The 24,842-nt window shown below is 46.3% G+C and overlaps 2 protein-coding genes across 2 annotated transcripts in view; both read left to right on the top strand.

Moving 5' to 3' along the window:
- rims2b (regulating synaptic membrane exocytosis 2b) overlaps positions 1-17,847 on the top strand; it is a 181,011-nt gene extending 163,164 nt beyond the window's left edge. Inside the window, exons 14-17 of the mRNA XM_031789285.1 lie at positions 12,452-12,555; positions 13,190-13,222; positions 16,844-17,413; positions 17,762-17,847. Coding sequence (XP_031645145.1) covers positions 12,452-12,555; positions 13,190-13,222; positions 16,844-17,413; positions 17,762-17,847 — 793 coding nt within the window. The remainder of the gene's footprint in view (positions 1-12,451; positions 12,556-13,189; positions 13,223-16,843; positions 17,414-17,761) is intronic.
- A 1,818-nt stretch (positions 17,848-19,665) lies between these two features.
- The window catches only part of LOC109882913 (regulating synaptic membrane exocytosis protein 2-like), a 63,353-nt gene continuing 58,176 nt past the window's right edge, over positions 19,666-24,842 (top strand). Inside the window, exon 1 of the mRNA XM_031789194.1 lies at positions 19,666-19,700. The gene's annotated coding sequence lies outside the window, so the exon portion shown is untranslated. The remainder of the gene's footprint in view (positions 19,701-24,842) is intronic.

Below are 24,842 nucleotides of genomic sequence, written 5' to 3' on the forward strand. Positions count from 1 at the left end.
CCGTCTCGTCGTTGTTGGTAATCAAGCCTACCACTGTTGTGTCGTCCGCAAACTTGATGATTGAGTTGGAGGCGTGCGTGGCCACGCAGTCGTGGGTAAACAGGGAGTACAGGAGATGGCTCAGAACGCACCCTTGTGGGGCCCCAGTGTTGAGGATCAGAGGGGTGGAGATGTTGTTGCCTACCCTCACCACCTGGGGGCGGCCCGTCAGGAAGTCCAGTACCCAGTTGCACAGGGCGGGGTCGAGACCCAGGGTCTCGAGCTTGATGACGAGCTTGGAGGGTACTATGGTGTTGAATGCCGAGCTGTAGTCGATGAACAGCATTCTCACATAGGTATTCCTCTTGTCCAGATGGGTTAGGGCAGTGTGCAGTGTGGTTGAGATTGCATCTCTTTGTGGACCTATTTGGGCGGTAAGCAAATTAGAGTGGGTCTAGGGTGTCAGGTAGGGTGGAGGTGATATGGTCCTTGACTAGTCTCTCAAAGCACTTCATGATGACGGATGTGAGTGCTACGGGGCGGTAGTCGTTTAGCTCAGTTACCTTAGCTTTCTTGGGAACAGGAACAATGGTGGCCCTCTTGAAGCATGTGGGAACAGCAGACTGGTATAGGGAATGATTGAATATGTCCGTAAACACACCGGCCAGCTGGTCTGCGCATGCTCTGAGGGTGCGGCTGGGGATGCCGTCTGGGCCTGCAGCCTTGCGAGGGTTAACACGTTTAAATGTCTTACTCACCTCGGCTGCAGTGAAGGAGAGACCGCATGTTTTCGTTGCAGGCCGTGTCAGTGGCACAGTATTGTCCTCAAAGCGGGCAAAAAAGTTATTTAGTCTGCCTGGGAGCAAGACATCCTGGTCCGTGACTGGGCTGGATTTCTTCCTGTAGTCCGTGATTGACTGTAGACCCTGCCACATGCCTCTTGTGTCTGAGCCGTTGAATTGAGATTCTACTTTGTCTCTGTACTGGCGCTTAGCTTGTTTGATAGCCTTGCGGAGGGAATAGCTGCACTGTTTGTATTCGGTCATGTTACCAGACACCTTGCCCTGATTAAAAGCAGTGGTTCGCGCTTTCAGTTTCACACGAATGCTGCCATCAATCCACGGTTTCTGGTTAGGGAATGTTGTAATCGTTGCTATGGGAACGACATCTTCAACGCACGTTCTAATGAACTCGCACACCGAATCAGCGTATTCGTCAATGTTGTTATCTGACGCAATACGAAACATCTCCCAGTCCACGTGATGGAAGCAGTCTTGGAGTGTGGAGTCAGCTTGGTCGGACCAGCGTTGGACAGACCTCAGCGTGGGAGCCTCTTGTTTTAGTTTCTGTCTGTAGGCAGGGATCAACAAAATGGAGTCGTGGTCAGCTTTTCTGAAAGGGGGGCGGGGCAGGGCCTTATATGCGTCGCGGAAGTTAGAGTAACAATGATCCAAGGTCTTTCCACCCCTGGTTGTGCAATCGATATGCTGATAAAATTTAGTCTAGTCTAAAGAAGGCCAGTTTATTTGCTCCATTAATCAGCACAACAGTTTTCAGCTGTGCTAACATCATTGCAAAAGGGTTTTTAATGATCAATTAGCCTTTTAAAATGATAAACTTGGATTAGATAACACAACATGCAATTGGAACACAGGAGTGATGGTTGCTGATAATGGGCCTCTTTACGCCTATGTAGATATTCCATCACAAATCAGCCGCTTCCAGCTACAATAGTAATTTACTGTATTTTTGATCAATTTGATGTTATTTTAAAGGACAAAACAATTGCTTTTCTTTCAAAAACAAGGACATTTCAAAGTGACCCCAAACTTTAGAATGGTAGTGTATATAAAGTATATATCTCTCCCAACCCACACTACCATCACCCTTTCTCACCCCATCCAGATATATTTATTTAAAGTATATAGTCTCTTCCTCAACACACTACCAACACCTATTCTCAACCAATCCAGATGGAGGTATATACAGTTGCAGTTGGACGTTTAAATACAATTAGGTTGGAGTCATTAAAACAAATTTTTCAACCACTCCACACATTTCTTGTTAACAAACCATATTTTTTGGCTAGTCAGTTAGGACATTTACTTTGTGCATGACACAACTGAGTCTGGTTCATCTGGTGTCTTAGTGAGTCTGATTCATATCTGAGGTTTTAGTGAGTCTAGTTCGTATCGTGGATCTTAGTGAATCTGGTTCATATTTGGGATTTTTGTGAGTCTGGTTTGTATCCGTGGTCCAAGTCTATCATATCTGGTGTCTTAGTAAGTCTGGTTCCTATCTCGGGTCTTAGTAAGTCATTTCTGGGGTCAGTGAGTCATTTTCGTATCTGGAATTTTAATGTGCCTGGTTCATACAGTGGGGCAAAAAAGTATTTAGTCAGCCACCAATTGTGCAAGTTCTCCCACTTAAAAAGATGAGATTTATTTGCAAATTATGGTGGAAAATAAGCATTTGGTCAATAACAAAAGTTTATCTCAATACTTTGTTATATACCCTTTGTTGGCAATGACAGAGGTCATCTCTGTAAGTCTTCACAAGGTTTTCACACACTGTTGCTGGTATTTTGGCCCATTCCTCCATGCAGATCTCCTCTAGAGCAGTGATGTTTTGGGGCTGTTGCTGGGCAACACGGACTTTCAACTCCCTCCAAAGATTTTCTATGGGGTTGAGATCTGGAGACTGGCTAAGCCACTCCAGAACCTTGAAATGCTTCTTACGAAGCCACTCCTTCGTTGCCCGGGCGGTGTGTTTGGGATCGTTGTCATGCTGAAAGACCCAGACACGTTTCATCTTCAATGCCCTTGCTGATGGAAGGAGGTTTTCACTCAAAATCTCACGATACATGGCCCCATTCATTCTTTCCTCTACACGGATCAGTCGTCCTGGTCCCTTTGCAGAAAAAACAGCCCCAAAGCATGATGTTTTCACCCCCATGCTTCACAGTAGGTATGGCGGTCTTTGGATGCAACTCAGCAATCTTTGTCCTCCAAACATGACGAGTTGAGTTTTTATCAAAAAGTTATATTTTGATTTCATCTGACCATATGACATTCTCCCAATCTTCTTCTGGATCATCCAAATGCTCTCTAGCAAACTTCAGACGGGCCTGGACATGTACTGGCTTAAGCAAGGGGACACGTCTGGCACTGCAGGATTTGAGTCCCTGGCGGCGTAGTGTGTTACTGATGCTAGGCTTTGTTACTTTGGTCCCAGCTCTCTGCAGGTCATTCACTAGGTCCCTCCGTGTGGTTCTGGGATTTTTGCTCACCGTTCTTGTGATCATTTTGACCCCACGGGGTGAGATCTTGCGTGGAGCCCCAGATCGAGGGAGATTATCAGTTGTCTTGTATGTCTTCCATTTCCTAATAATTGCTCCCACAGTTGATTTCTTCAAACCAAGCTACTTACCTATTGCAGATTCAGTCTTCCCAGCCTGGTGCAGGTCTACAATTTTTTTTTCTGGTGTCCTTTGACAGCTCTTTGGTCTTGGCCATAGTGGAGTTTGGAGTGTGACTGTTTGAGGTTGTGGACAGATGTCTTTTATACTGATAACAAGTTCAAACAGGTAACATTAATACAGGTAACGAGTGGAGGACAGAGGAGCCTCTTAAAGAAGAAGTTACAGGTCTGTGAGAGCCAGAAATCGTGCTTGTTTGTAGGGGACTAAATACTTATTTTCCACCATAATTTGCAAAGAAATTCATTAAAAGTCCTACAATGTGATTTTCTGGATTTTTTTTCTCATTTTGTCTGTCATAGTTGAAGTGTACCTATGATGAAAATTACAGGCCTCTCTCATCTTTTTAAGTGGGAGAACTTGCATAATTGGTGGCTGACTAAATACTTTTCGCCCGTCTTAGTGAGTCATTTCTGGGGTCTTGGTGAGTCTGGTTCACATCTGAGGTCTTAGTGAGTCTGGTTCATATCTTGGGTCTTAGTGAGTCCTTTTAATGTATTGTGTCTTAGTGAGTCAATTTCCTATTTGGATTCTTAGTCAGTCTGGTTCAAATCTAGGGTTTTAGTGAGTCATATCTGGGGTCTTAGTGAGTCTGGTTCAAATCTGGGATCTTAGTGAATCATATCTAGGGTCTTAGTGAGTCTCGTTAATTTTGGGGATCTTACTTAATAAAGTTCATACAGTGCATTCGGATTGTATTCAGACCCTTTCACCTTTTCAACATTTTGTTACATTACAGCCTTATGCTAAAATTGATTCAATTATTTTTTCCCCTCATCAATCTAATCAAATAGACTTTTATTTGTCACATGCGCTGAATACAACAGGTGTTGACCTTACCGTGAAATGCTAAATTACAAGCCCTTAACCAAAAATGCAGCCCAAAATATTTACTAAATAAACTAATGTAAAAAAAAGTTGTTCAGCAGTCTTATAGTTTGGGGTAGAATATGTTAATGAGCCTTTTGGTACTAGACTTGGCGCTCCGGTACCGCTTGCCGTGCGGTAGCAGAGAGAACAGTCTATGACCTGGGTGACTGAAATCTTTGACAATTTTTTGGGGCTTTTCTCTGACACCGCCTAGTACATAGGTCCTTGATGTCAGGAAGCTTGGCCCCAGTGATGTACTGGGCCATACGCATTACCCGCTGTAGTGCCTTACGGTCAGATGCCGAGCCGTTGCCATACCAGGCGGTGGTGCAACCAAGCAGGATGCTCTCGATGGTGCAGCTGTAGAACTTTTTGTGGATCTGGGGACCTTTGTCAAATCTTTTCAGTCTCCTGAGGGGGAAAATGTGTTGTTGTGCCCTCTTCACAACTGTCTTGGTGTGTTTGGACCATGATCATTTGTTGGTGATGTGGACACCAAGGAACTTGAAACTCTCAACCCACTCTACTTCAGTCCCATTGATGTGAATGGGGACCTGTTCGGCCCTCCTTTTCCTATAGTCTTGATCAGCTCCTTTGTCATGCTCACATTGAGAGAGGTTGTTTTCCTGGCACCACCCAGCCAGGTCTCTGACCTCCTCATAGTTGTCGGTGATCAGGTCTGCCATTGTTGTGTAGTCAGCAACCTTAATGATGCTGTTGAAGTCGTGCTTGGCCACATAGCTGTGGGTTAACAGGAGTACGGGGGGGACTAAGCACGCACCCCCGAGGGGCCCCAATGTTGAGGATCAGCGTGGCAGATGTGTTGTTGCCTGCCCTACCACCTGGGGGTGACCATGGTGTTGAACACTAAGGTGTTGAACGCTGAGCTGTAGTCAATGAACAGCATCCTCACATAGGTGTTACTTTTTTCCAGGCCAGGCCACTCAAGGACATTCAGGGACTTGTCCCGAAGACACTCTTGCATTGTCTTGGCTGAGTACTTATGGTCATTGTGCTGTTGGAAGGTGAACCTTTGCCCCAGTCTAAGGTCCTGAGTGCTCTGTAGCAGGTTTTCACAGCATCAATCAATCAGTCAAATGTATTTATAAAGCCCTTTTTCATCAGCCGATGTCACAAAGTGCTATACAGAAACCCGGCCTAAAACCCCAAACAGCAAGCAATGCAAATGTAGAAGCATGGTGGCTAGGAAAACTCCCTAGAAAGGCAGGAACCTAACAAGAAATCTAGAGAGGAACCAGGCTCTTAGGTGTGGCCAATCCTCTTCTGGTTGTACTGGGTGGAGATTATAACAGTACAAGGCCAAGATATTCATAGCTGACCAGCAGGGTCAAATAATAATAATCACAGTGGTTGTAGAGGATGCAACAGAGGGTGCAACAGGTCAGCACCTCAGGAGTACATTTCAGTTGGCTTTTCATAGCCGAGCCTTCAAAATTCAAGACAACAGGTGCGGTAGAGAGATAGATTCAAAAAGAGTTGAAAACAGCAGGTCCGGGACAAGGTAGCATATCCGGTGAACAGGTCAGCGTTCCATGGCGGCAGGCAGAACAGTTGAAACTTGAGCAGCAGCACAACCAGGTGGACTGGGCACAGCAAGATGTCATCAGGCCAAGTAGTCCTGAGGCATGATCCTGGGAGGGATAGGGAGAGGGAGAGATTTAGAAGGAGCATACTTAACTTCACACAGGACACCGGATAAGACAGGAGAATTACACCAGATATATCCGACTGACCCTAGCTCCCAGACACAAACTATTGCAGCATAGATACTGGAGACTGAGACAGGAGGGGTCAGGAGACACTCTGGCCCCGTCTGACGATACCCCCGGACAGGGCCAACCAGGCAGGATTGACCCCACCCACTTTGCCAAAGCACAGCCCCCACAGCACTAGTGGGATAACCGCAAATGTACTACCCTGAGACAAGGCTGAGTACAGCCCACGAAGAGCTCCCCCATGGCATGAACCCAAGGGGGTGCCAACCTGGATAGGAAGATCACATCAGTGACGCACCCCTCCTAGGGACGGCATTGAAGAGCACTAGTAAGGCAGTTACTCAGCCCCTGTAATAGGGTCAGAGGCAGAGAATCCGAGTGGAAAGAGGGGAACTGGCCAGGCAGAGACAACAATGGTGGTATGTTGCTCCAGGGCCTTTCCTTTCACCTTCACACCCCTGGGCCAGACTACAATCAATCATAAGACCTACTGAAGAGATGAGTCTTCAATAAAGACTTAAGGGTCGAGGCTAGCACTGGAGTAATATCATAAACATTTTTGGTTCTAGTCAAGATTCTAGTACTAACTGAAGTTTATTTAGTGCTTTATCCGGGAAGCCGGAAAGTAGAGCATTGCAGTAGTCTAATCTAAGATTGATAATAGATTAGTTTTTCGACATCCTTTTTGGACAAAACGTTTCTGATTTTTACAGTGTTACGAAGATTGAAAAAGCTGTCCATGATATACTCTTGATTCGTTCGTCAAAAGAGAGATCAGGGTCCAGAGTAACGCAAAGGTCCTTGACAGTTTTATTTGAGACAACTGTACAACCATCAAGATTAATTGTCAGAGCCAACAGAAGATCTCTTTGTTTCTTGGGACCTACAACAATCTCTGCATCTCTGTTTTGTTTAAAAGTAAAACATTTGCTGCCACCCACTTCCTTATGTCTAAAACACAGGCTTCCAGGAAGGACAATTTTGGGGCTCCACCATGTTTCATCGAAATGTACAGCTGTGTATCGTCTGCATAGCAGTGAAAGATAACATTATGTTTTCCGAATGACATCACCAAGAGGTCAAATATATAGTGAAAACAATAGTGGTCCTAAAAGGGAACCTTGAGGAACACCGAAACGTACAATTGATTTGTCAGCGGACAAAACATCCACAGAGACAAACTGATATCTTTCCGACAGATAAGATCTAAACCAGGCCAAAATGGTGTCAAAAGCAGCACTAAGGTCTAGGAGCACGAGGACATATGAAGAGCCTTGGTCTAACGCCATTAAAAGGTAATTTACCACCTTCACGAGTGCAGTCTCAGTGCTTCAATAGGGCTAAAACCAGCATTTCGTATATCTTCAGAAGCCAGTGAGTTGTTGCGCAACAGCTTTATCTAACATTTTTGCGAGGAATGGAAGATTCGATATAGGCCAATAGTTTTTTTTACCATTTTCTGGGTCAAGGTTTGGCTTTTTCAAGAGAGCCTTTATTAGTGCCTCTTTTAGTGAGTTTGAATTGGATCCTGTGGATAGGGAACCGTTTCTTATGTTCATTAGTTTAGTTGGAATAGGGTCCAGTATGCAGCTTGAAGGTTTAGAGGCCATGACTATTTTCATGAATGTGTCAAGAGAGGGGTTAATACGGTAATCGGGGAGAAGCTGTAACCTGTAACTCACCTCGTTCAGTCTCCTCAGCACTTTAAAACGCGGACCCAGCTTCCGGCAGGGCAGGCGGAGGGGCAGGTTTCGGGTTGAGAACAAGACCCGGTCCCCCATTGCGAACACCGGGGCCTCACTACGGTGACGGTCTGCATTTGAAAGAGAACATGAGCGGCGTCCCATGTCTCCTCCGCGCGCCGGAACCAGTCGTCCACCACAAGAGCCTCGGCCTGACTCTGATGCCAAGGAGCCAGAACCTGCTGATACCCCAGTACGCACTGGAAGGGGAAAAGGTTAGTGGAGGAGTGGCGGAGCGAGTTCTGGGCCATCTCTGCCCAGGGCACGAACGCCGCTCACTCCCCCGGCCGGTCCTGGCAATAAGACCTCAGAGACTTACCCACATCCTGGTTAACTCTCTCCACCTGCCCATTACTCTCAGGGTGAAAACCCAAGGTAAGGCTGATCGAGATCCCCAGACGTTCCATGAGCGCCCTCCAGACCCTCGAAGTGAACTGGGGACCCCGATCAGACACTATGTCCTAGTGGTGCCAGAAGATGTGTGTAAACAAGGCCTCCACAGTCTGTAGTGCCGTAGGGAGACCGGGCAGAGGGAGGAGACGGCAGCACTTAGAAAAACAGTCCACAACGACCAGGATCATGGTGTTACCCTGTGAGGCAGAAAGATCAGTAAGGAAATCCACCGACAGGTGCGACCACAGCTGTTGTGGAATGGGTAAGAGGTGTAGCTTACCTCTGGGTAGGTGCCTAGGAGCCTAACACTGGGCGTACACCGAGCAGGTGGAAACATAAACCCTCACGTCCTTAGCTAAAGTGGGCCACGAGTACTTCCCACTCAGATAGCGCACAGTCCGACCTCTGCCTGGATGACCAGAGGAGGGTGACGTGTGGGCCCAATAGATCAACCGGTCATGGACAGCAGACGGAACGTACAGATGCTCAGCAGGACACTGGAGAGTGGGCTCTGCACGTGGCGCCTGCTCAATGTCCGTGTCCAGCTCCCACACTACCAGTGCCACCAGGCAGGAGGCCGGGAGTATAGGGGTGGGATTCATGGGCTTTTCCTCTGTGTCATACAGCTGGGACAGTGCGTCTGCCTTAGCGTTCTGGGAACCTGGTCTATACGAAAGGGTGAAAATGAAACGGGTGAAAAATATGTCCCACCTTGCCTGGCGAGGGTTCAGTCTCCTTGCCGCCCGGATGTAATCGATTGCGGTGGTCAGTCCAGATGAGTAAAGGGTGTTTAGCCCACTCAAGCCAATGTCTCCACGCCTTCAAAGCCGTTACAACAGCCAACATCTCCCGGTCCCCCACGTCGTAGTGTCGCTCCGTCGGGCTGAGCTTCCTCGAGAAGAAGGCGCAGAGAGAGCACCGCTCCTATCCCAGCCTCGGACATGTCCACCTCCACTGTGAACGCCAAAGAGGGATCCAGATGGGCAGCACGGGAGCCGAGGTAAACAGAGCCCTCAGGTGACCAAAAGTCCTGTCCGCCTCAGCCGACCACTGCAAACGTACCGGTCCCCCCTTCAGCCTTGAGGTAATCTGCTATCTGACCAAAACCCCAGATAAACCTTCCGGTAGTAATTGGCAAACCCTAGAAACCGCTGCACATCCTTTACCGTGGTAGGAGTCGGTCAATTACGCACGGCTGAAATGCGGTCACTCTGCATCTCCACCCCCGATGTGGAAATGCGGTACCCTAGGAAGGAGATGGACTGTTGGAAGAACAGGCATTTCTCAGCCTTGACGTACAGGTCATACTCCAACAGTCGACCAAGCACCCTGCGCACCAGGGACACATGCTCGGCACGTGCAGCGGGGTATATCAGAATGTCATCAATATACACCACTACAGGTCCCTGAAAATCTCGTCTACAAAGGCTTGGAAGACTGATGGAGCATTCATCAACCCGTAAGGCATGACGAGGTACTCATAATGCCCTGAGGTGGTACTGAACGCCGTCTTCCACTCGTCTCCCACCCGGATATGCACCAGGTTGTAAGCGCTCCTGAGATCTAGTTTTGTGAAGAAGCGCGCCCCGTGCTTTGACTCAATCGCAGTGGTGATAAGAGGTAGCGGGTAACTGTACCTCACAGTGATCTGATTTAGGCCTCGGTAGTCAATACGCAGGAACAGACCTCCCTCCTTCTTCTTCACAAAAAGGAAAGTCGAGGAGGCGGGTGAAGTGGAGAACCGAATGTACCCTTGACGCAGGTATTCGGAGACATACAGTGGGGAGAACAAGTATTTGAGACACTGCCGATTTTGCAGGTTTTCCTACTTACAAAGCATGTAGAGGTCTGTAATGTTTTATCATAGGTACACTTCAACTGTGAGAGACTGATTCTAATACAAAAATCCAGAAAATCACTTTGTATGATTTTTAAGTAAAAACAATTCCGCACAAAGACATGGGGGAAACAGAGGGTTAAATACACAAGAAATAATGAGAGAAATGAAAACCAGGTGTTTAGGAAAACAAGACAAAACAAATGGAAAATGAAAATGAATTGACGATGGCTAGAAGACCGGTGACGCCGACCGCCGCCCGAACAAGGAGAGGAACCGACCTCGGTGGAAGTCGTGACAATTGAAGGCTCTTCAATATTGCACGGTACTGTCTTTCCAAGCTAGTCAGAAGACTTCCAGTTTGGTGGAGCACCATTTCCCTTCCAATTTTCTGGAAGCTTGCTTCAGAGCTTGCGTATTTTCTGTATACCAGGGAGCTAGTTTCTTGTGATAAATGTTTTCTTGTTTTTAGAGGTGCAACTGCATCTAAGGTATTACACAAGGTTAAATGTAGTTCCTCAATTAGGTTGTTAACCTATTTTTGTAATCTGTCATCCTTGGGTAGGTGGAGGGAGTCTGGAAGGGCATCTAGGAATCTTTGGGTTGTCTGAAATATCATAGCACGACTTTTGATGATCCTTGGTTGGGGTCTAAGCAGATTATTTGTTGCAATTGCAAATGTAATAAAATGGTGGTTCGATAGTTCAGGATTATAAGGAAAAAACATTACGATCCACAATATTTATTCCATGGGACAAAACTAGGTCCAGAGTATGACTGTGGCAGTGAGTAGGTCTGGAGACATGTTGGAAAAAACCCACTGAGTCGATGATGGCTCCGAAGGCCTTTTGGAGTGGGTCTTAGGAGTTTTCCATGTGAATATTAAAGTCACCAAAAATGTGAATATTATCTGCCATGACTATAAGGTCTGATAGGAATTCAGGGAACTCAGTGAGGAACGCTGTTTACAGTCCAGAAGCCCTGTAAACAGTAGCTATAAAAAGTGATTGAGTAGGCTCGATAGATTTCATGACAAAAAAAAAAGTGTTACATTTGCTATCGTAAATGTTAGCAACACGTGCGGAGGATGTGGTCACTAGTGTAACCAGGAGGAGATGCCACATATAACACAGTAAATTAATCAGGATTAAGACATGTTTCAATCAGGCCAATCACACATATTTTTTCTTGTTACCCCTTTTTCTCCTCAATTTCGTGATATCCAATTGGTAGTTACAGTCTTGTTCCATAGCTACAACTCCCATACGGAGCCGTGCGTCCTCCAAAACACAAACCAGCCAAACTGCACTGCTTCTTGACACAAAGCCGGCTTAACCCGGCTGGCGAGCGTGTCAGCGTGCATTGCGCCTGGCCCGCCACAGGAGTCACTAGATGGGACAAGAACATAATGTCGTCCAAACCCTCCTCTAACCCGGATGACGCTGGGCCAATTGTCCACTGCCCCATGGGTCTCCTGGTCGCGGCTGGCTCCGACAGAACCTGGACACGAACCAGGATCTCTAGTAGCACAGCTAGCACCTTAGACGACTGCACCACTCGGGAGGCCAAGTAGCCCTATTTTGAGATGTGAGATATCACAATCTCTTTCAATAATTATAGGAATGGAGGAGGTCTTTATTCCATTCACACCGCCATGTTTAGTTTTGCGCAAACTAGATTGAGGCGAAGACACGGTCTCAATGGGGATAGCTGAGCTGACTACACTGACTATGCTAGTGGCAGACTCCACTAAGCTGGCAGGCTGGCTGACAGCCTGCTGCCTGGCCTGTACCCTATCTCATTGTGCAGCTAGAGGAGTTAGAGCCCTGTCGTAGATAAGATGAGAGCACCCCTCCAGCTAGGATGGAGTCCGTCACTCTTCAGCAGGCCAGGCTCGGTCCTGTTTGTGGAGGAGTCCCCTTTTAGGAGGGGCAGAAAACAGTTTTCAACCAGAGATTGAGTTGTGTGACTCTGCTATGGAGCTCATCACTCCCCCTAACTGGGAGGGGGGCAGAGACAATTACTTGATGCCGACAAATCTTTCTAGCTAATTTACACACTGAAGCTATGTTGTGCTTGGTGATCTCTGACTGTTTCATCCGAACATCATCGGTGCTGACGTGGATAACAATATCTACACTCGCCAGTTTTAGCCTTAGCCAGCACCCTCTTCAGATTAGCCATAACATCGGTAGCCCTGCCCTGGTAAACAGTTTGTGATCGCTGGATTATTATTTTTAAGTCTAATACTGCGGGTAATGGAGTCGCCAATGACTAGGGTTTTCAATTTGTCAGAGCTAATGGTGGGAGGCTTCGGCGTCTCAGACCCTGTAACAGGTGGAGGAGAGACCAGAGAAGCGTCCTGTCCCATAAAGATGAACCTTAGGTCCAGGACTAACACCTCTCTGTCCAACAGGATGAACACTTACTTGGTCCAAACAAGCACAACTGGTTCCCCAGTGTCTCATCAAAGAGGACGACAGCTACCCAACGTCCCATCCAAGGGCTCACTGGATCGAAGTGAGTAAACCAGCTTTCTCTGCAAGGATTTTTCTTCAAAACTTTCTGTGGAGAGAAAATAAAACTTCTCTGCATCCACAACATTCTGCTCTTCAAAGTTAGTCAGTGAAGTGTTTCTCTCTAATATCTCAAGTCAGACAGTGTCTTTCCCATCAACATACTGTACAATATAAATCACTTTTAGACCATGTTAGTACCATGTAGTAGAATACAGTACTAGACCATGTTACTACCATGTAGTAGAATACAGTACTAGAACATGTTACCACCATGTAGTAGAATACAGTACTAGACCATGTTACTACCATGTAGTAGAATAGAGTACTAGAACATGTTACCACCATGTAGTAGAATAGAGTACTATACCATGTTACCACCATGTAGTAGAATAGAGTACTAGAACATGTTACCACCATGTAGTAGAATAGAGTACTAGAGCATGTTACCACCATGTAGTAGAATACAGAACTAGACCATGTTACCACCAGGTAGTAGTTGTCACAACTAGACCATGTTACCACCATGTAGTAGTAGTCATTACTAGACCGTCTGACAAAATAGAAATGTCAATGATTTTACATTTGTGTATATTGTGACATAACATCACAGCTTGGTTCCCTTTTTTATTGCCCAGAAGATGGAGAGGAGATGAATCATTCTTATCAAGGTCTGTACCTGCTAGTCTGGATAGTAGTAGAGCAGTCCCAACAAGGCCAAGTCCATGTCTCCTAGTCTGTCATGTTCTGTACCTGCTAGTCTGGCCTCTAGTTCTACAGAGCTGTCCCCTACAAGGCCAAGTCCATGTCTCCTAGTCTGTCATGTTCTGTACCTGCTAGTCTGGCCTCTAGTTCTACAGAGCTGTCCCCAACAAGGCCAAGTCCATGTCTCCTAGTCTGTCATGTTCTGTACCTGCTAGTCTGGCCTCTAGTTCTACAGAGCTGTCCCCAACAAGGCCAAGTCCATGTCTCCTAGTCTGTCATGTTCTGTACCTGCTAGTCTGGCCTCTAGTTCTACAGAGCTGTCCCCAACAAGGCCAAGTCCATGTCTCCTAGTCTGTCATGTTCTGTACCTGCTAGTCTGGCCTCTAGTTCTACAGAGCTGTCCCCAACAAGGCCAAGTCCATGTCTCCTAGTCTGTCATGATCTGTACCTGCTAGTCTGGCTTCTAGTTCTACAGAGCTGTCCCCAACAAGGCCAAGTCCATGTCGCCTAGTCTGTCATGTTCTGTACCTGCTAGTCTGGCCTCTAGTTGTACAGAGCTGTCCCCAACAAGGCCAAGTCAAGGTCTTCTAGACAGTCATGGTCTGTACCTGCTAGTCTGGCCCCTAGTTGTACAGAGCTGTCCCCAACAAGGCCAAGTTCATGTCTCCTCATCAGTCATTACTGTTAGCTGGTGTCCGTTGGGCCCTGTGCTTTCCCCTTCCGGTTAAGTTCCCTGTATATATGGTCACTCAGGTCTCTACACAGCCACTGTAATATCCTTATATCGGGGCGGCAGCGTAGCCTAGTGGTTAGAGCGTTGGACTAGTAACCGGAAGGTTGCAAGTTCAAACCCCCGAGCTGACAAGGTACAAAATCTGTCGTTCTGCCCCTGAACAGGAAGTTAACCCACAGTTCCTAGGCTGTCATTGAAAATAAGAATTTGTTCTTAACTGACTTGCCTAGTTAAATAAAGGTAAAATATATATATGGTCACTCAGGTCTCTGTCTCTACACAGCCACTGTAATATCTTGTTCCTTATATGGTCACTCAGGTCCCTGTCTCTACACAGTCACTGTAATGACTTGTTCCTTATATGGCTATTCAGCTCCCTGTTTTTATATTGTCATGTCTTGTTCCTCATAGCCATTACAGCAGGGGTGGGCAAAGTACTGCCCTTGGGCCAGATCCTGGTCCAGAGCCCATTCAATCCCGATGTTACACCTTTGCTGTAATTTCTCATAACGGCCACTCAGAAACCAACCCATAGCTGATACATATTGTCCATGTTTGCAGATGGGGCTGTGTTGTTGATATGGTATTGTGTTTTATGTCAATGTCAGTTTTATGTCCAATTTGATTTGGATCTGTTTAGTCCAAGCTCATAGTTCTGTTATATTCTCTGCACCACAGTGATTTACAGTAGATATGCTATGTTAAAGTAGATATGCTATTTTGGAGTTTAAATGCTATGTTACAGTAGATGTGCTATGTTACAGTAGATATGTTATGTTAGAGTAGATATGCTATTTTACAATAGATGTGCTATGTTACAGTAGATATGCTATGTTACAGTAGATATGCTATGTTACAGTAGATATGCTATGTTACAGTAGATATGCTATGTTACAGTAGATATGTCATGTTACAATAGATATGCTATGTTACAGTAGATATGCTATGTTACAGTAGATATGCTATGTTACAGTAGATATGCCATGTTACAGTAGATATGCTATGTTACAGTAGATATGCTATGTTACAGTAGATATGCTATGTTAAAGTAGATATGCTATGTTACGGTAGATATGCTATGTTAGAGTAGATATGCTATGTTACAGTAGATACAGTACCAGTCAATGATTTGGACACACCAACTCATTCCAGGGTTTTTCATTATTTTTACTATTTTCTACATTGTAGAAAAATAAGACATCAAAACTATGAAAAAACACATGGAATCATGGAGTAACCAAAAAGTTAAACTAAAATATATTTGAGATTTGAGATTCTTCAAGGTAGCCAGGCTTTGCCTTGATGACAGCTTTGCAGGTATATAGGTGTGCGAGACTTGACCCATTAACTCTGCATCTTTAAAATAATGATACAAATATTATTTCAAAATGCCTATGTTTTTTTTAGTTATGGATCCATAATGAATTACTATGGGAATAAATATCACTGAATTACGGAAACATCCTCCAATCCTCTACATGTAATTGTTGGCGGAGAGTCATGAGTAATGTGCTGTTAAAAGTGGTGTAGGTCTTATTATTAAAGAGCATATTGAAGTTAGAAGCAATAGCCTACAACTATTTTAGCACCTTTTCGCACTGGCAGAATAACATATTTTTACCATGTCAGCTCTGTGATTTGATCTAGCAACCTTTTGGTTACTGGCCCAACTCTCTAACCACTAGGCTACCTGCTCCCCCAGATAGTGTAGAGCAGCGGATAGTAGATAACAGCAGTGATAACAGCAGATAGCAGCAGCAGTAGATAGGCAGCAGATAGCAGATATCAGCATATAGTAGTTAACAGTATATAGTAGATAACAGCATAACAGCATATAATAGATAGCAGCAGATAGTAGATATCAGCATATAGTAGTTAACAGTATATAGTAGATAACAGCATAACAGCATATAATAGATAGCAGCAGATAGTAGATATCAGCATATAGTAGTTAACAGTATATAGTAGATAACAGCATAACAGCATATAATAGATAGCAGCAGATAGTAGATAGCAGCGTATAGTAGTTAACAGTACATAGTAGATAACAGCATATAATAGATAGTAGCAATAATAGCAGCACAAAGTAGATAGCAGCAGTAATAACAGCAGATAGTAGACAGCAGCATATAGTGGACATCAGCAGCAATAGAAGCAGTTAGAAGATAGCAGCATATAGTATTTATTAACAGTAGATAGCAGCACATAGTAGATATCAGCATATAATAGATATCAGCAGATAGTAGACAGCAGCAGCAATAGAAGCAGTTAGAAGATAGCAGCATATAGTAGTTATTAACAGTAGATAGCAGCACATAGTAGATATCAGCATATAATAGATAGCAGCAGATAGTAGATAGCACCAGTAATAGCAGCAGATAGCGGATAGCAGCTGAGTAGAAAGCAGCAGATAGTGGATATAGTAGATATCATTAGATAGTATTAGAAGCAGATGGTATACAGCATCAGGTATTAGATAGCAGCGGATAGCAGTTAGCAGCAGCAATAGCATCAGAAACTAGTTAGTAGCAGTAATACCAAATAGTAGATAGCAGCAGATAGTAGATAGTTTTCAGCAGCAGCTAGTAGATAGCAGCTGTAAGAGCAGCAGATACCAGTAGTAATAGAAGATAGAAGATATAGAAGATATGTCTCTTTTCATTGAGCCATCTTTCTTTTCATTGAGCCATCTTTCTTTGCATTGAGCCATCTTTCTTGTCATTGAGCCATCTTTCTTTGCATTGAGCTATCTTGCTTTTCATTGTGCCATCTTTCTTTCTGCTCATTGTGGTGCTTTATGGTCCTTCTCTTTTATTTTCATACCATCTGACATCCTTGGCCATGCCCCCAACAGGAGGACCAATGGCGTATCAAACACCTCACCCCATCCACTACCGAGTCCCCTCCCCTCTCCAACACCAGCCATCAATTCCTGTCCAGCAACATCCTCCACAACCTCTCATACGCCAACTATCTGCCCCTGTACAGTACCAAAACCAGCCCCCTGTATATTACCAAGGCCCACCCTCTGCTCAGTATCAAGCTCCTCCCCCTGTCCAGTCCCCAGCCCCTTCCCCAGCCCCTGTTGTAACCTCTCCTCCAGCCCCTGCCCCAACACCTGCCCCAGTTGTAACCTCTCCTCCAGCCCCTGCCCCAGCAGTACCTTCTCCTCCAGCCCCTGCCCCAACTCCTGCCTCAGTTGTAACCTCTCCTCCAGCCCCTGCCCCAATTGTAACCTCCACTCCAGCCCCTGCCCCAGCACCTGCCCCAGTTGTAACCTCTCCTCCAGCCCCTTCCCCAGAGCCAGCCCCTTCCCCATCCCCAGCCCCTGCCCCTGTTGTCACCTCTTCTCCAGCCCCAGAGCCAACCCCAGCCACAACTCCAGCCTCAAACCCTGTGCCGCCACCACAGACTCCTGAGCCAGGTGTGTCTCACTCATTTAATCTGTTGTCTGTAGCTATGCTGTACCTCACAGAACCTCCCTACAACTATTCTTAACTCATGATAAAAATGTCTGTTTCCTCGATGTGTTCTGATGTATTATTTAGACTGTCTGTTGTCCTGTCTCGTCCTCCTCGGTAATGTGACTCTCTGTGTTGTCTTCTCTCATCCTCCTCGGTAATGTGACTGTCTGTGTTGTCTTCTCTCATCCTCCTCGGTAATGTGACTGTCTGTGTTGTCCTGTTTCATCCTCCTCGGTAATGTGACTATCTGTGTTGTCTTCTCTCATCCTCCTCGGTAATGTGACGGTGTCTTTCCCACAACCTGGAAGACACTGAGAGAAGCCAGTCTACAGTCAGTAATGGGAGGAACACACCTGGGGGTACGAGAAAAGGCAAGTGTGGGGAGTGTGTGTGACGGTATGCAGCTTTGTGTGATGCTGTGTGGTTTTCTGTTTGAAGGTTGATGCTTTAGAAATGATGCATAAAGCTTTAGGTAGTGTTTTAAGTGATTTGCTAGCTGATAAATACCGTAAAGATCGGACCGTGGACACATTGTTAGCTTGTGTATTTTACACTACATGACCAAAAGTATGTGGACATCTGCACATCGAACCTCTCATTCCAAAATCACGGGCATTAATATGGAGTTGGTCCCCCCTTTGCTGCTATAACAGCCTAAACTCTTCTGGGAAGGCTTTCCACAAGATGTTGGAACGTTGCTGCAGTGACTTGCTTCCATTCAGCCACGAGAGCATTAGTGCGGTTGGGCATTGATGTTGGGAGATTAGGCCTGGCTTCCAGTTGGCGTTCCACTTCATCCCAAAGGTGTTTGATGTGGTTGAGGTCAGGGCTCTGTGCAGGCCAGTCAAGTTCTTCCACACCGATTTCGACAAACCATTTCTGTATGGACCTCGCTTTTCCAGCACGGTCATGCTGAAACAGGAATGGGCCTTCCCAAAACTGTTGACACAAAGTTGGAAGCACATAATCGTCTAGAATGTAATTGATGATGTAGCGTTAAGATTTACCTTCACTGGAACTAACAGGCCTAGCCCGAACCATGAAAAACAGCCCCAGACCATTATTCCTCCACCACCAAACTTCACAGTTGGCTCTATGCATTGGGGCAGGTAGCGTTCTCCTGGCATCCGCCAAACCCAGATTCAACCGTCGGACTGCCAGATTGTGAAGCATCACTCCAGAGAAAGCATTTCCACTGCTCCAGAGTACAATGACAGCGAGCTTTACACCACTCCAGTCAACACTTGGCAATCTTAGGCTTGTGTGCCTGCGGCTCCTCAGGCCATGGAAACCCATTTCATGAAACTCCCGACATTGCTTCCAGAGGCAGTTTAGAATTCAGTAGTGAGTATTGCAACTGAGGACAGACGAATTTTACGCACTACGCGCTTCAGCACTCAACAGTCCTGTGAAATTGTGTGGCCTACAGCTTTGCGGCTGTGCTGTAGTGGCTCCTAGACATTTCACAACAACAGCATTTACAGTTGCCCGGGGCAGCTCTAGCGGCATCCTATGACAGTGCCAGGTCACTGAGCTTTTTTAAAAACCTTGATTTAACTAGGCAAGTCAGTTAACACGACAGCCTACCAGGGAACAGTGAGTTAACTGCCTTGTTCAGGTGCAGAATAACATACTTGTTAGCTCAGGATACGATCCAGCAACCTTTCAGTTACTGGGCCAACGCTCTAACCACTAGGCTACCTGCTGCCCCTTTACAGTAAAGCCATTCTACTGACAATGTTGTTCGAAGGAGATAGCATGGCTGTGTGTTCGATTTTATACACCTGTCGGCAACAGGTGTGGCTGAAATAGCCAAATCCACTCATTTGGAGGAGTGTCCACATACTTTTGTTTATATAGTGTACCTTCCTAAAATACAAGTCAGCAGTAGCACCATCAGGCCTGCAGGTAGAGCCAAAGTCCTATTGTTTGAGAATATTGCTACAGACAGAGGATATGTGTGTTGTGAGCTCATTCCAGTTCAAAAGCTCCAATATAATTACACACTTTTATGATTTTTAATGGACTGTTTCAACCCAGCTATTGAATCATAGAAAGTCCTTCTACATTAGAGGGGTAGAGGAAGGTAACCTAATAAGACTAGAGGGATATAGGAGCTATGCAGATGTAAAGGTGTGTGTGTGTACATGCATGCATGTGTCAACATGGTCTGTGACATGACTGGCCGTCTCTTCCTGTGGTTTGTAATAGAGGTGACGTGGGAGGACCAGCAGAGGAAGGCTAATGGTATGGTACCAGGTAGCCTCCCTAACCCTAACCCAATGGTACGGTCCCAGGTAGCCTCCCTAATCCTAACCCAATGGTACGGTACCAGGTAGCCTCCCTAACCCTAACCCAATGGTACGGTACCAGGTAGCCTCCCTAACCCTAACCCAATGCTACGGTACCAGGTAGCCTCCCTAACCCTAACCCAATGCTACGGTACCAGGTAGCCTCCCTAACCCAATGCTACGGCACCAGGTAGCCTCCCTAACCCTAACCCAATGCTAGGGTACCAGGTAGCCTCCCTAACCCTAACCCAATGCTAGGGTACCAGGTAGCCTCCCTAACCCAATGCTACGGTACCAGGTAGCCTCCCTAACCCTAACCCAATGGTATGGTACCAGGTAGCCTCCCTAACCCTAACCCAATGGTACGGGACAAGGTAGCCTCCCTAACACAATGCTACAGTACCAGGTAGCCTCCCTAACCCTAACCCAATGGTACGGTACCAGGTAGCCTCCCTAACACAATGCTATGGTACCAGGTAGCCTCCCTAACCCTAACCCAATGCTACAGTACCAGGTAGCCTCCCTAATCCTAACCCAATGGTACGGTACCAGGTAGCCTCCCTAACCCTAACCCAATGGTATGGTACCAGGTGGCCTCCCTAACCCTAACCCAATGGTACGGTACCAGGTAGCCTCCCTAACCCTAACCCAATGCTACGGTACCAGGTAGCCTCCCTAACCCAATGCTACGGTACCAGGTAGCTTTCCTAATCCTAACCCAATGGTATGGTACCAGGTAGCCTCCCTAACCCTAACCCAATGGTACGGTACCAGGTAGCCTCCCTAACACAATGCTACGGTACCAGGTAGCCTCCCTAACCCTAACCCAATGCTACGGTACCAGGTAGCCTCCCTAATCCTAACCCAATGGTACGGTACCAGGTAGCCTCCCTAACCCTAACCCAATGGTATGGTACCAGGTGGCCTCCCTAACCCTAACCCAATGGTATGGTACCAGGTAGCCTCCCTAACCCTAACCCAATGGTACGGTACCAGGTAGCCTCACTAACCCTAACCCAATGGTACAGTACCAGGTGGCCTCCCTAACCCAATGGTACGGTACCAGGTAGCCTCCCTAACCCAATGGTACGCTACCAGGTAGTCTCCCTAATCCTAACCCAATGGTACGGTACCAGGTAGCCTCCCTAATCCTAACCCAATGGTATGGTACCAGGTAGCCTCTATATCCTTAACCCAATGGCAGGGTATCATGTAGCCTCCCTAACCCTAACCCAATGGTTCGGTACCAGGTATCCTCCATAACCCTAACGGTATGGTACCAGGTTGCCCAACTTAGTACCTCCCTCTCCACCTGTAGGAACCAGGTCTGGCCCCACAAATGTAGGCCTGTGTCTCAGCCAAACATTAGGGCCCTGGCTTGGGAGGAAACCTATTTCCATGGGCCCCATGCTCTGGCCCTCTGACACCATGGGCCCCTAACCCCTTGGGCCCCATGCTCTGGCCCTCCAACACTTTGGCCCCTATCCCTAACCATATGGGCCTCATTCTCTGGCCCTCTAACCCCATGGACCCCATTTTCTGGCCCTCTAACCCCATGGACCCCATGCTCTGGCCCTCTAACCCCATGGATCCCATGCTCTGGCCCTCCAACACTTTGGCCCCTATCCCTAACCATATGGGCCTCATTCTCTGGCCCTCTAACCCCATGGACCCCATGCTCTGGCCCTCTAACCCCATGGATCCCATGCTCTGGCCTTCTAACCCCATGGATCCCATGCTCTGGCCCACTAACCCCATGGACCCCATTCTCTGGCCCTCTAAACCCATGGATCCCATGCTCTGGCCCTCTAACCCCATGTATCCCATGCTCTGGCCCTCTAAACCCATGGACCCCATGCTCTGGCCCACTAACCCCATGGAACCCATGCTCTGGCCCTCTAACCCCATGCTCTGGCCCTCTAACCCCATGGATCCCATGCTCTGGCCCTCTAACCCCATGGATACCATGCTCTGCCCCTCTAACCCCATGGACCCCATGCTCTGGCCCACTAAACCCATGTATCCCATGCTCTGGCCCTCTAACCCCATGGATCCCATGATCTGGCCCTCTAACCCCATGGACCCCATGCTCTGGCATTCTAACCACATGCTTCAGCACTCTAACCCCATGCTCCTCTAGCCTCATGGACCCCATGATCTGGCCCTCTGACACCATTGGCCCCTAACCCCATGGGCCCCATGCTCTGGCCCTCCAACCATTTGGCCCCTATCCCTAACCCCATGGGCCCCATGCTCTGGCCCTCCAACACTTTGGCCCCTATCCCTAACCATATGGGCCTCATTCTCTGGCCCTCTAACCCCATGGAACCCATGCTCTGGCCCTCTAACCCCATGGACCCCATGCTCTGGCCCTCTAACCCCATAGATCCCATGCTCTTGCCCTCTAACCCCATGGATCCCATGCTCTGGCCCTCTAACCCCATGGACCCCATTCTCTGACCCTCTAACCCCATGGACACCATTCGATGGCCCTCTAACCCCATGGACCCCGTTCTTTGGCCCTCTAACCCCATGGATCCCATTATTTGGCACTCTAACCCCATGGACCCATTCTTTGGATCTCTAACCCCATAGATCCCATGCTCTGGCCCTCTAACCCCATGGACCCCATGATCTGGCCCTCTAACCCTATGACCCCCATGATCTGGCCCTCTAACCCCATGCTCCTCTAGCCTCATGGACCCCATGCTCTGGCACTCTAACCCCATGCTCCTCTAGCCTCATGGACCCCATGCTCTGGCACTCTAACCCCATGTTGTGGGCCCTCTGGTTGTTGTGGTACATGCTGTAGGACTGGTACTGTCCTGAATCAACCCATACAGTTAGTGGTATATCTGTCCTGAATCAACCAATACAGTTAGTGGTATATCTGTCCTGAATCTAACCATGCAGTTAGTGGTAGATCTGTCCTGAATCTAACCATGCAGTTAGTGGTAGATCTGTCCTGAATCAAACCATACAGTTAGTGGTAGATCTGTCCTGAATCTAACCATGCAGTTACTGGTAGATCTGTCCTGAATCAAACCATACAGTTAGTGGTAGATCTGTCCTGAATCAAACCATACAGTTAGTGGTAGATCTGTCCTGAATCTAACCATGCAGTTAGTGGTAGATCTGTCCTGAATCAAACCATACAGTTAGTGGTAGATCTGTCCTGAATCAAACCATACAGTTAGTGGTAGATCTGTCCTGAATCAAACCATACAGTTAGTGGTAGATCTGTCCTGAATCAAACCATACAGTTAGTGGTAGATCTGTCCTGAATCAAACCATACAGTTAGTGGTAGAACTGTCCTGAATCAAACCATACAGTTAGTGGTAGAACTGTTCCAAGGTTTTTAGAGACCTCTTTTTCTGGTTTTCCTCTTCTACATTACATTGTCCTGTAAATTGGGTGAAGTGGACAACACAAAGAACCATTAATTCAAAAACTGTATACATATACAAGAACCGTTCATATACAAAGAACCGTTCATATACAAGAACTGTTCATACACAATAACTGTTCATATACAAGAACCGTTCATATACAAAGAACCATGCATACACAAGAACTGTTCATACACAAGAACTGTTCATACACAAGAACTGTTCATATACAAGAACTGTTCATACACAATAACTGTTCATATACAAGAACCGTTCATATACAAAGAACCATGCATACACAAGAACAGGTTCATACACAAGAACTGTTCATACACAATAACTGTTCATATACAAGAACCGTTAATATACAAGAACCGTTCATATACAAAGAACCATGCATACACAAGAACTGTTCATACACAATAACCGTTCACATACAAAGAACCATGCATACACAAGAACTGTTCATATACAAGAACCGTTCATATACAAGAACCGTTCATATACATGAACCGTTCATATATTATGACACAAGTGAACAGGCATCTAGCGTTTATGTCAGCCTAGTATATTGTGGACACACTGTCAATATAAATGCTACTGTAAATCTGTCATGGTACAACAGGATTTGTAAGATAATGAGCAGCATTAGTTCTGGTGTTTAGGGTTAGGGTTCGATCTGTGATCATACAACAGGATGTGTGAGATAAGGAGCAGCATGAGTTCCGGTGCTTTGGACAAATCACAATTTAGCAAGTGTTTGCGTCGTTCCAATTTCGGAAGGGGGGCGTGGGCGGTAATTTGGCCCATAGACTTGCCCTTAACTTGCCAAGAGAGAGAGTGGAGCACTTCGTTTCGGTTCTGATCCTCTTTCCATCTCTTCTCTTAAAACGTATGGATCCAGAACTTAAACCAGTTCTGGGTTAACCAACATTAGTGTCAGCCAGAGGAGAGTTCTGTGTCCCAGTGTGGTTATTATTATTATTATAATACAGTTCTCATTAGCAGCTGTTATACTGGTAGTTTTCTATTCTCTAAACTTCTACCCTATGGCTGGTCTTGCTTTGACTAGAGTAGTCTGTAGATGAGGTAGGGTAGTCTGTTATTGCAAAATAATGCTTTAATGCTGCCTAGTTTTGTACTGACTTAAAATTAATTATAAAATGACTCATTGCATTGGGTTTTTGTAGCCAATGTAGGATAGTTTCTTGTCCCTATAAAAAAACGTAAAAACATTGGGTATATTCACTACAGTATTAAACCAATAATTTAGGAAAAGAATGATGAGTTAATTTGCATACGCTAACGCTTCTAACTTACACTATATATATACACACAAAAGTATGTGGACACCCCTTCAAATTAGTGGATTCTGCTATTTCAGCCACACCTGTTGCTGACAGATGTATAAAATCTTGCACACAGCCATGCGATCTCCATAGACAGACAGTAGAATGGCCTTGCTGAAGAGCTCAGTGAATTTCAACCTGGCACCGTCATAGGATGCCACCTTTCCAACAAGTCAGTTCGTCAAATTTCTTCCCTGCTAGAGCTGCCCCGGTCAACTGTAAGTTCTGTTATTGTGAAGTGGTAAGGTCTAGGAGCATCAACGACTCAGCCGCAAAGTGGTAGGCCACACAAGCACACAGAACCACAGAGTGCTGAAGTGCGTAGCAAGTCAAAATCGCTTGTCCTCAGTTGCAACACT

Source organism: Oncorhynchus kisutch, linkage group LG14 (genome assembly GCF_002021735.2).
Source record: "Oncorhynchus kisutch isolate 150728-3 linkage group LG14, Okis_V2, whole genome shotgun sequence".
Taxonomy (NCBI): domain Eukaryota; kingdom Metazoa; phylum Chordata; class Actinopteri; order Salmoniformes; family Salmonidae; genus Oncorhynchus; species Oncorhynchus kisutch.